The sequence below is a fragment of the Cebidichthys violaceus genome, unplaced genomic scaffold (assembly GCF_023349555.1).
Source record: "Cebidichthys violaceus isolate CVI_PGR_0920_01 unplaced genomic scaffold, fCebVio1.0.p SCAF_80, whole genome shotgun sequence".
NCBI classification, from domain to species: Eukaryota; Metazoa; Chordata; class Actinopteri; order Perciformes; family Stichaeidae; genus Cebidichthys; species Cebidichthys violaceus.
Window position 1 is genome coordinate 20,392 of NW_027176965.1, and position 12,109 is coordinate 32,500.

The 12,109-nt window shown below is 45.4% G+C and overlaps 2 protein-coding genes across 2 annotated transcripts; one reads left to right on the forward strand and one right to left on the reverse strand.

Annotated features, from left to right (window-relative positions):
* Positions 1–93: 93 nt before the first annotated feature.
* LOC137866303 (ras-related protein Rab-17-like) lies at positions 94–3,785 on the reverse strand. Its single transcript, XM_068702111.1, has 5 exons — positions 3,509–3,785; positions 2,910–3,061; positions 2,680–2,805; positions 2,479–2,572; positions 94–2,067 (listed from the first exon to the last, which is right to left on the reverse strand). Exons 1-5 carry the CDS (start codon positions 3,687–3,689, stop codon positions 1,937–1,939), a joined length of 684 nt encoding a protein of 227 aa, XP_068558212.1. The 5' UTR covers positions 3,690–3,785; the 3' UTR covers positions 94–1,936.
* A 1,033-nt stretch (positions 3,786–4,818) lies between these two features.
* Positions 4,819–11,435, forward strand: cunh2orf69 (chromosome unknown C2orf69 homolog). Its single transcript, XM_068702100.1, has 3 exons — positions 4,819–5,586; positions 7,624–7,862; positions 8,677–11,435. The coding sequence occupies exons 1-3, from the start codon at positions 5,344–5,346 to the stop codon at positions 9,152–9,154; spliced, it is 960 nt and encodes a 319-aa protein (XP_068558201.1). The 5' UTR covers positions 4,819–5,343; the 3' UTR covers positions 9,155–11,435.
* Positions 11,436–12,109: the final 674 nt, after the last annotated feature.

The following is a 12,109-nucleotide window of genomic DNA, read 5'->3' on the forward strand; positions in this document are numbered from 1 at the left end:
AGAAGTCACTCTGTACGGAAGCTTCAAGAGGCCCAATGCAAACAGAAATACTGTTTTTACCATTTGTAAAAAGGTGTTATTGAAGCATAGGGACAATATTTATGATGTTTATTATCGTGGCATGCACAGTCCATTTAATCCAAAACAGATTATTTTACATCACACATTTGCAAACCATTATGCCAGAAAAAAAAAAGCATGCAGCAGCATCACTGGAATGAACACAGAAGCATTCATGCATCAAGACTTCTTAAAAACAAATGGTTCAATATTTTTGGGAAAAGCCTTTATTTCTTAAAAGGTGAAAAGCTCATATCAATATGTATATATATGTATTGCCATCTTTTTTGTTTGATCCATAGAAAAGTGGAACATAAAAACGTTATTTCAGGTTTCAGGGGGAGTCTTGCCGTTTGGTTTTACTTAATTCATCAGTGCCCTCGTTACAAAATGAGTCCCTACTGGTGGTGATAAGTTGTTATCGCCACCATTCAATTACTACAGACTAAATTGCAACAAGCAGGTTGTGAAGGTGAAAGTAAAAACCACGTGGTTAATGTCGTGAATTGAAAAACAAAACGAGTTGTTAGGTGTAGAAAAAGATCATGGTTTGGGTTGAGACAAATGTAATGTTTGTTGCGTAGCTTAAGTTATGTACCTGTACGCGTATGTCAGTTAAGGACGGCCTACATCCAACCACGCCATCCTCCTCTCTACGAGCTGATTCACTTAAAGTTAATGAGAGGAACTTTTAACTGTGATAGCGATGGCTCCATATGACCTAAATAAGCAAACAAGCCCACCAGAGAGATGATTTGCTGTTTATTTAAAGTTATAATCAATGCTTCTCGTTGGTGCTACTGCGTCAGATTCTGTGCAAAATCAAATGAAATCGTGCCGGTTCAGCAGAAACTGCTTCGGCTCCAACTCCAGGAGGGCCTCCAGGAGGGCCTCCTGGAGTGACCGGCCCATCACTGCTCCTTCACGCTGCTGGAGACCCAGGCCGCGTTGCTGGGCCAGCTGGAGGGAAGGGAGGCACGGGGGAGAACCAGAACCAGGACTGACTGACACACTCTGCTGCAGTAAAATGAGAGGTTTTCTCAAGGGGCTCTGGTGCTCACAAACACTACCACATTAATCCACAGGGGCTGCCAAAATTGACATAAATTGAAAGTTTCTTGGAGTAGCTTTAATAACCATGAGCTGAACTTAAGAGGCGGCGCTAAGATAATAGTGACTCTATTAAAAAATAGAGAATTTTTTAAGGACTTTGGAGTTTTATTTGCTATTATAAAGTTGTGCAATTCAGGCAAATGTATGTATCACTCACAGTGCTTCTGTGACTCCCCCACTACGGGAAAAAATTAAATCATTTCCAAATCCAGACCAGCAGAAAGCAGCGCATTGTCCCACAGTGGAAATACTTTCAAAATTTGGACTGTTCAAATAGTTTTTTATTATAAACTTTATTGAACTTCACTGGGTCTCTATTGTGTAAAAAAAGGGAAATTTGGCAACCCCACTAAACAGAACTCTGACTTGGGGGGGTGGGGGGGGGGGATCTCCGCTCAGTTTAATCACAGACAGGAGACCCTGAATGAGGCATCAGTCCAACATCTGGCATAGACAGGGACTGAGGGGGCTGGTCCTAAACCCACTGAGGAAAAGCAGTCCAGCAAATGCAACACAAGGACGTATCCTGCATGAATAGTAGTGAGCAGCGTTTAGCCTCAAGTACAACAACTCTCCACCTCCAGTCACATTGCAGGATAAATGCACTTCTGTCCGTCCAATCAAACAGCCGGAGAACCAAAGATTTTTTTATGTATACCATAAATACAGTAAAAAAACGTTGAGACTTAGACTCAGAGGAACATTAAAATGATAAAGACAGAGGAACAAAGACAAGCAGCAACACAACTGACAGTCACAGAGGTTAGGGTCCAACTTTGCAGCAGGATGCAAAAGGATTGAACTTGTCTCTACGATGCAGATCCACGTGTGCCGTTTCCCGCCACTCTGACAGACCTCCCTGCTGCGCTCCGATACACTCGTGCACTCTGTGGGCTGAAATCAGAGCTCGGTTAGCAAAGAGTTGCAGTGCACAGGAGCATGCTGACATTTTAGAGCTGTAAAAAGAAAACTGGCACCTCAGACCTGGACTTATGTTACATTATGTTACAGTTTTCATATGTGTAGATTAGAGATGAAGCGGCCTATGTCCTCCTCATGTTTGCATCTACTGCCCTCTAGTGGTAGATAAGCTGTCTGTCTCTGGACCTTTGTCCCCATGGATAAGTCTGTCAGGAAGACCGTGACTAAATCCAGCTTCCTCTAGTAATATCAGGAGACCCTAACAACAACCTTAACCCGCATAGTCTTTTATTATGTTTTAAACACGGCCTGGGAGGCTGAGTTCAGGCACCAGAAGTCTCAAAACAACCTCTTTATTGCGGTTCCTTTAATACTCAGACTTACCTACAGCCAGCAGCAGCTCGCAGACCTGATCCCCCGACAGGGCCGACGTCTCTGTAAACAATAAGCCCCTGTCATTGGCCAGACTCTGTCCTTCCTGTGTGACGACATCAAACAAAACAAAAACAGAAATTGCACGTCATGGACAGTATGTGACGTGTGAAACAGGGATTGTTTGATTGGATTTCCCGTGGGAGTGCATACCTGCACTGAGACTTGTCGATCCTGGGCCCGATCCACCTTGTTGCCTACCAGCCACACGACGGTAGATCCTGGGATGTACTGTTTCTCAAGCTCTTTGAGCCACACTTGAGCTCTGACGAACGTTTCCTACAGTGACACAAACATGGACAAGGACACGATAATGGCACAAGCACCAGCCACAATGAGACGAGACAAAGCCGCTTCCATGTTCAGGTGTGGGCTCCTTTTACCCTCTGGCTGACATCATAGACCAGGAGCGCAGCGTGGGCCCCTCTGTAGTACAGCGGGGTGATGCTGTGGTACTTCTCCTGCCCGGCCGTGTCCCATATCTCAAAGCGAAGAGAGACATCGCTCAGATGCACCACCCGGGTCAGGTAGGCACCTGAGGGGGGGGGGCAGACAGCACAAGGACACCAGAGGGGATTCAGTGGTTCACTGCTGAGTCTTTGGAGATGTTCCTGGCTGGATCATATTTGCAATAAAGCTTGTGAAGAAATATTGTTTGAATCAGTAGATATGAACATGTGTATGAAATCCCCACCATAAGTGTCAGTAACATGTCAAGCTAAAATATTACGCAGCTATAAAACTATGATAAAGATTCAAGTTTTACATTTTGGTTTATTAGCTCGGGTTATTTAGACCTATGTAGCTACAGCCAGGAGATGTTAGCCTAGCTTAGCATTAAGACTGGAAACATGGGGAACAGCTGGCTTGGTTCTTTCCAAAAACATTTCAAACTATTTTGGTTACTACCTTTCAGTATCAATATTTCACTCTGATATGTATCAACAATTTCTATGCAAAGCTCTGAGTGTCATATACTCACAGCCTACAGTAGGTGTCATACTCCTAAATTCATCCTTGTCAAATCGCAGTGCCAGACTGGACTTTCCCACACCAGAGCTTCCCAGAAGCACCATCTTAACCCTGAGGGTCTGCACTGGTCCACTCAAACCGTCACCGTGGAGCCGGGCTCCACCTGGCACCCTTGGGAGCTTTTCTCCCATCAAAAGTTCTCTTAACTCAGTAGTCAGCCTGTTTCCTGTTAAGGAGCAGCAGCTACTCCGAACGGTGTCTTCTTGGTTGTGACAGTCTGAGGCTGTGCTTCAGCTTGGGTTGCAACAAAATAAAAGTAAAATCAAAGTCCAGTCTTGACTTGTAAAAGGCCAGCAACATATTTTCGCTTCCTCATGTACACCCAGGCCGTAAAACCTGCCAGGCCATTCTGACCTATAAATCACATGCACTTTATTGTGGATTACACTCGGGAAGTTTTTACTGTATGCAAACAGGATGGCACATTTCTGGTCTTGCTTCCACTTCCTTTCTACTCAGCTATTTTAATGCAGCTGCGACACATCAGACACAAACAGAAGCTGTGTATTCACATAAGAAAAAGACTCACATCCGTGTTACTTCAAATAGCATGCCTTTAAATACATTTCCTGTAACAACATTGATAAGTGTTGCTTGTGTTCTTATATCACAGGCTGCCCAGAGTTTCTGCACAGTCTGCAGTGTTGCTATCTCCTTGCAATGCACTGTGTCAACACAAGAGGGCGCTAATGCAGCATCACAGCCTAGCGCTAATAATAAAGGTTCAGTCTTACGGTCTATGAATATGTGCCTGTGTTAAATCTGTCCTTGAAAATTAACTTGTGAATTATTGCCTACGTTTTATTTAGATTTTCAAATAAAAAATATTGGCATTCAGAAAAGTTATTTGCAGAAAACATACAGACTGAAAATATCATTGACTAATACAATATATAAATGAATATAAAATGAATATGCCTAAATGAACTTCTAGCGTGGATCTGCTGACTGCTGAGCTGACACAGATGAAGTCGCTTCTCCTGACCCTCCACCCTAGCGTGGGGAAGGCTGATGCATCAAATCAAGCCAGTCTCTTTACTGAGTGCAGTGAAGAGCGGCCCACCCATGCTTCTGGGCCTGGCTGAAAATGTAAAATAAAAAAATAATAATAATATCAGGGCTAACTGATGGAAAACATAAAATGGCATTGGGGAATCTGCTTGGAAAGAATATTCTGGAAAGTAGGTAATCTTCTGATTAATCCTCTCCAGTCCAGTAGGTGGCGGTAGTGCGCTGGTAAAGACGCTGTTAAAACGCAAAGAAGAAACATTGTGGGATTAGCGCACACTAGCCAGCCGCTAAATGAGTAGGACTTAAATACTTAATGTTTCAGTCACAACCTTGTTACAGCGTAGGAAAGCCCAATACCACCGCTGGACGAGTGGCCACTTTGTCCGGCTCATTTTCTGTAATCAGCATGTTGGAAGCGGCTAGCTAACTAGCCAGCCGCTGCTCCAACTTCAAGTTACGCCCCTCTCTTCCGCAGACAGACCCCCTTTCTTAACTGTCAGAATTAAACATCAATTCAAACAACGAGAGACAGAGGAAGAATAAAGCACAGTGTGCAAAGATAAGTATTTGGGCTACAGCCACATACGGGCTAATTGTTTTGACGTTAGCTGCGGATAGTGATGCTGTGTTGCTAATAGAGACAGGTAGCTAGCTAGCTGACAGCAGCAACATCATGAAGTGACTGCGTGAGGAAACACAACTCCACATCATTTTCTTATTTTAGAGTCCACGCTAGCCATTCGGGCGTCTCTCTTAATAGCTGTGGCCAAAACCATGACTTCCGTGGCAGCGACGACATCTTCTGAACCTACGGGGCTGAGCGCGTCAGCCAGCCGGGATGCACGCACCGGGAGCCCGCGGCAGAGGCTCCAGAAGCTGCTCGCCGTACCCGGATACGACCCGAGCCGAGTGAACGACCTGCTGCTCCTCCGGCCCGACACAGACGACCAGACGGCCGCGGAACCGAAGGAGGAGAGCGGCAACAGACATGTTGTGTTTTTCCACGGGGACATTCAGGTGAGTGTGATGGAGGCTATGAGCACACGTTTGAGACGTCTATTGATCTCAGGTGATCCACGGGGGCGACAGACAGATGACCTGACTGAGTGATTTCAATCACTGGAAGTTATTATTATTATTATTATTATTATTATTATTGTAAAATCACAACGACTCACTGACACATCTATACAATGATGGATTATGGTATTATTATGACATTGTATTTAAGATTTTCCATTTTGAGTTGGAGTGGTTTTAAAGTAATTGAAGTGCCTTTACAACATCCAACAACAACAACAACAACAACAACAACAACCACATGGCTCACACTCATGAGATCTAAACGCCATGTGACATTTACAGAGTTAGGCTTGCACAGGGCACGTGACACCTCCCTTGCGTCAGGACAGGTCATCAGCAGACTGAGTCCTTTTGTTGTCCCGAAGCAAAGCAATCACCTGCAGGTTATTGCATACTGCTAGCATGCATTAGAATTGTTTCCCACTTTAGTAGCAGGGTAGGCAGCTCATTCTGCACAAATTATTATGTACTGTTTAACACAATCGTGAAAAACAAATTGGTAAGTGTTGGCCTCAACAGGCGAGGGCAGATATTTGACCCCGTCCCTCTTGGCGTCTCTTGGCGGCGTTGATATCGAGTTCACTTTATTTATACTGTGGTGGAGAGGCTTCCTAGGGCTCAGTGATAGACCACGAAGTTCACCTGAAGGAAGCACTTTAGAGCTCTAAATTCAACATGAAAATGACCAATCCACTGTGCAAAGAGTTTATGTGGAGGGATTTGAAAACATTTGACAATACCACACTAATAGGCATTCAGTACTTTGAAGCTTTTTTTGCTACCGTCCATCTATAAGTCATCTTTATCTTATGTGAGAATCCATAAAACAGTCCGGTTAAATACATATTTTTGAACAATCATCTTTGAGAGCAGAGGACGATCATGCTTTTTAAGGTGTTTATGAAGAGCAGAGCACTTAAAGAAAAACAAATTGTGTGTGTGTGTGTGTGTGTGTGTGTGTGTGTGTGTGTGTGTGTGTGTGTGTGATGAATTGACAGCTGACCAGCCGATAACAACATGTGTGCGGTTGTGATTAAGCTGCTGTGAGGAATCAGTAGGACTCAGTAGTGTCCCTCCAGTCCGGGCCAAACGTCTAATTGCTGCAGCTGTTAGATTATGCAAAACTGTCTCATCAGAGCCCTTTTGGTCCTTTTTTTTTTTTTTAGTAAGTGGAAGGGACACTTATTAATCAAGTGTAAACCAAGCAGGAGTAAAAGAAGATTAAACGTCAGCTATTTGTTTCCCTTTCTAATTGCTTTCAAGAATCCAAGCGCTGCCCTCGTTCACTGAGGCTTTTGTCGCTCCCGATCCTTCCGATGATCGTCGTCCTCGTTTGCAATTCATCCGGCGCTCTTCCCAGGCAAGTGTCAGTGTTCCCACCCTGTGCCGGTATCTGCCAGGAGGCGTTCGTATGCGCGGGATGCCGTCCCCGTCATGTTTCCACGTAGATACAACGAATGTTGTTCAGGACCTCTCGGTCTGACTGCAGACCGAGGAGATGCTGCCGATGGAACCAATCAGGAGTGTCAAAGGGAGGTTTTTAGTGAGGCTCTGGAGGGGATGAGGGGATGAGGGGAACTTCTTTTCTCGTCTGTCTCACAGTTTGAAGTCAGCGGTTGTCAGAGAAACGCAGCAATACTTTTTGCAAACATCTTTGACTTTTAGAGTCTTTTTTTGGGAGATTTATTTTTATTCTTAGGTCTAAATGTAACATTTGAAGGCCAAATATCTCTGCCATGCCTCCTCCTCCTCCTCCTCCTCCAGCAAAGCTGCGTGCTCTAAACATCACATAAACATTGACTGAAAAAGCTCATTTTAGGTCCACTGGGATTAAGGGATGCACGTTTCTGTAAACTCAAACAAATGTAAAGCGATGAGTGATTATACGTCATATACTTCACGTTCTTCCAGTTTGTAAAAGTCGTTCACTGCAGCTTCACGTCTCGTTTGTCTTCGTGTCGTTTGTTGCAGAACTTCGAGGAGGAGATGGCTCTGCAGCATGATGGAGCCCAGTGGCTCTCCTGGAGCCTGGAGCAGGTCGCCCTCACCCTGGGCCGGCGTTTCCCGGGCCGGCACGTTTGGGTGGTCAGAGCCGGCCGCATGCATCTCCACAAGTTCAGCAGCTACCACAACTTTGTGGAGAGCAACATGTTCGGGGCCCCGGAGCACTCGCCGTACTCGCCTGACTCCGGAGCCTTCCTCCAGCTCAGGTCTGTACTTCAACTCCTCCTCTTCTCTGATCAGCTCCTGAATTCTAAGGGACATTTTGAATTTGCTTGTTGTTCCGATTGGTCAGCTGTGTTAATCACTTGTTTGGCCACTTGGGGGCAGCAAACGAGCTTTAAACAACATGCTTATTTACACCAGTAGACACACATCATCATTCGTTCAGAGGCCTGTTTGTGTCCATAGTCGCTCTTCTTTGAGCTCTGTTTTGGTCTCCACCAACTCTGGTTATTTAGCTGATCCATTTCTCTAAATTAGTTTAGTTTATTTCACAATACAACAAATTGACCGTACAGTTGTCAAAGTGGTTGATTAGTACTAAATCATTCTATCAAAAATAGAATCAAATCAAACGTAATATTCTGACAGAGAAAGGCTGAAGCCTGAGCTTAATGTGCATACACTTAATTCTGAACAAAGTATTTCTTTAATTCGACCCAAAATAGCGAATAGAGAATGAAAAACAAACCAAAATATAATAAAGAACACGACATCATAAATCTGAAGCAAATAAAGAAATCTAAAACAGACCATAATTGGTTGTAGACAGTTTTGATTTTATATAATTTCTGTGAGGTTTCCAACAGAGTTTATGGTCGACTATCACTTTTATATAATGAATCACTAGTCTGTATCTTTGTTATAATATTGCTTGTAGTGACAACCCTGCCTCAGGTTTCTTTTAAAACTCATACAAATGATCATCGCCTCAGCTGCTACTAGAGCCGAGGCTGCTGCCTGTGTAATGGTTTCCCTACAGTCGTGGTGCGTTGTGAGTGTTGGCCTTTCTGACGGCAGGGCCCTGCTGAGCCACGGCGTGGAGCGAGCCAACCTACCGGACCCCCCTCGGCCACAGGGAGGCGCTGACGGCCCCCCCCCGGGCTTCTCGCTGACCCTGGTGGGCTTCAGCAAAGGCTGCGTGGTGCTGAACCAGATGCTGTACGAGCTGGCCGGGGCCCGAGCGGACCCGCAGCTGTCGCACTTCGTCGAGGGCGTCTCGGACATGTACTGGCTGGACGGCGGGCACCCGGGAGGCAGCGAGACCTGGGTGACCAACAAGCAGGTGCTGAAGGAGCTCGCCGCCAGCGGGGTGTCGGTCCACGCCCACGTGACCCCTTACGAGGTGTGCGACCCCATGCGGGCGTGGGTGGGCCGCGAGCACGGACACTTTATCAAGACCCTGGAGGAGTTCGGGGCCCGTCCGAGTAAGATCCTGCACTTTGAGGACGAGCCCCCCTCCATCGAGAACCACTTCAGGGTCATCCAGGAGTTTTGAGCTCGCTTGTGAGCGCTTACATTTGCTGCTCTTACCTCATCTTTCTTTTGATTTAAGGGCTCAGACCTGAGAGCATGTGAGCGATGCTGGTGTGTTGTACCTTTCACAGCTAAATGCACTTGACCCGACCCGTTTGAATGATCCGGGAGCTTTGTCCCTGCTCCCTGTAGCGCCGAGTAGGAATGTGCAGGTGTGAGAATGGTCTCCCTTCTTAACTCTTCAGGCTAAATGTAAGCTTTTACATTTGATTCTGGCTCCAGCTGCGCGCTGTGCATTCACAAACATGATTCATGTTCTGTTGGATTTAGCTCCTGAGAGAATTCCTCTTAGTTATGGACTTATTTTAATGTCTGCTATGATTTATAATTGAACCTAAAGGTGCAATGTGTGAGAGGTGGCCAGAATTTTAGACTAAAACACTCAAGAAATGAACTAATTCTCCACAGAATGAGAAGAGGACAAAGACGTCTTATGCATGCTGCTGCAGAGACGTCTACTGAAGTTAGCATGCTAGCCAGCTAGCCCCCGGCCCGTCTTCTAATACCTCTTGTACCTCAAAGCACTTTAACCCTTCATGTTCATTCACCCACTCCAGTAGCAGTTAGCTGTAGCAGCTAGCATTCAGCCAGCACCAAACCCCAGCACACTCTGCTGGGTCTAGTCTTTGTTAAGGATGGCAACAGAGGGTTTGCTGATCCGGCAGGGAGTCATGGTGGTCCCTCGGGACCAGACCCCTGGTTCTGTTTTATTTGCTGGCTGTATTCCATTTGCTGAAGCTAACCACTGACCAGAGACAAAAATGAGTTGTTTTCTTGTTTCTGCCACGTTGGGTTCAATCCAACAAAGACTCCATCAAAGCTAAATGAAGCGCAGTGACGCATTGGTTCCCTGCTGTTAGTGTTGAGAGTGAATGACTGTACATGTAGAGCGCATGGACCCAGTAGTAGAGGTGAAATGCTGCCCTCTATTTGTTTGGAGCAGGTTGCCAGGTTCTACACGTTGCACCTTTTTTTTTTTATTACCTGCACTTAGACGCGTGAATGTCTGGACCTGACTCTCCAGAGTCGGGTTCAGACCTCATCAGTTGGTCTCTCAGTAGAGATTCTTGATTGTATTCAAATGTTTACTGAAGAGTTCCATTGTCATTCCTTCAGTTTGACCCCATGAGTGGATTGTCCAATCATTTCTAGAGCTTTTAGTTTTAAATGTCACACAGCTGCTCTCTATGGGGGAGAAGAACAGTTGACAACATCATCTAACCTCAAGGTCCATCTAGTAGCTGTTCTGGAGCTTTCAGTCATATCACACGGTCTTCTTCGGCAAATGGAGTTGCTTTGCGTTGAAGTCCATCTGCTGACGATCACGTGGACCTCGAGGAGACATTTTGTCAACTGCTGCTGTCGAGTTAGAATGAAGTCAATGGAACGCCCACATTCTGTGACACTTTGTTTTTTTTGTTGCTATGACATCCCGGCTCATTTCTTCATAACAAACTTATTACATATCTCTTAAAAAAAAGAAAAAAAAAGTTGTATTAAGCACTTGTGTGAACTCTCCTCCCTGCTGGTCCCTCAGGCTGTGGGAATGTGTCTGCATGTGTGTTCATATCTCTGTATGATCTCTCTGTACGCTGACATGGCATCTTTGCACTACGCTGCTGCTGGCTGTAACTCCTCTTGCTGAATGTAACTTCAGATCATTCCATAATATGTACTGCTTGTATGCCGTTTAAAAGGAGATGTACGATGTAAAGCAGGCGCACACCCAAGAGACGAGTCATTATGTAGAATCAAGTGCTGGCTAATGTTGTCGTCCTGTTGACTGTTAGCCAACAGAGAAATGTGTCTCCAGGTGAAAGGGAGAGTACGGCTGTTTAAGTGTGGTTGTGTGAGGCACTTCTCCAGAGTCAGTGTGTTACAGTATATGAGGTTTGGAGAACCGGACAGGATCAAAGTAATGTACTTGGGTAGTGGAGTGTGTGGAGGACTGTGGAGAAGTGCCTCATACAACCTGAAACATCCGTCCTATCCCTTTAATAGAGTGGGGGGGGGAAGTAGGACACTGAGACATCAACAAAGACACATCAGATGTTTTCTACGACCTTTAATGAGCTTCTTTAGTTCGCTTGGTGACGCCTACATATTAGCCTGCAGTTGATCAGAATACAATAAGGATTACGTGTCTTTTGTTTTAGTCATTTCAGATGCAATCAGAATGGTCATACATTAAAAAAAAAGAAAGAAATATAAAATGCAAAATAAACATACATCTCTGAAACGTGTATTTGCGTGTGGCTGGTTTGACTGTAGCCCACAGTACCTGTGGTCTCATAGCACTAAACGGGAGCGTAGGTGACATCAGCACTCACACACGCACACACACTACGAGCGACTAGCCGCCGGGAATGGACCCGGTACAATAGCGGTACTAAACAGAATCACCACCACACAGAGGTCGTGTTCAAGAGACGAGACGGGACAACGCGGGCAAACACCAGCCGCTCTGTGCGACTCTGTCTGGAGCGCTCCGTCATCCTGAGAAGCGAGATCCCCGACATCTCGCACTGCAACACAAGTCTCCTCTCACGGGTTCAGCTACTCGTCAAGTCTTCAAGCTTGGTTTACAGATGACCCAGAATAGGAAAGAGGAACCATCGCTTGTTTCTGTTCAGCTGAGCGTGAGAAATTGAGACGCGAGTAACTTCCTGTATTGAGATTTCAAGACACCTGTTTGGAGACTTATCGGAACAAGTAGTTAAATACTTGAGTCATGAGATGAAGTAAGAGTCCAGCTTAGTTCCTTATACAGTAGCAAAAGAGATGCAGAGTCCACAATCACCTGACTCTCACACAGCTGATTGGAGAATACAATTCTTACAAGCTCAAGGGGAATCTGCTGACTCGGTGAGATGAATAGCTTTTACAGTGTGTCGTTCCAGTTTTCAAGGATGACAGC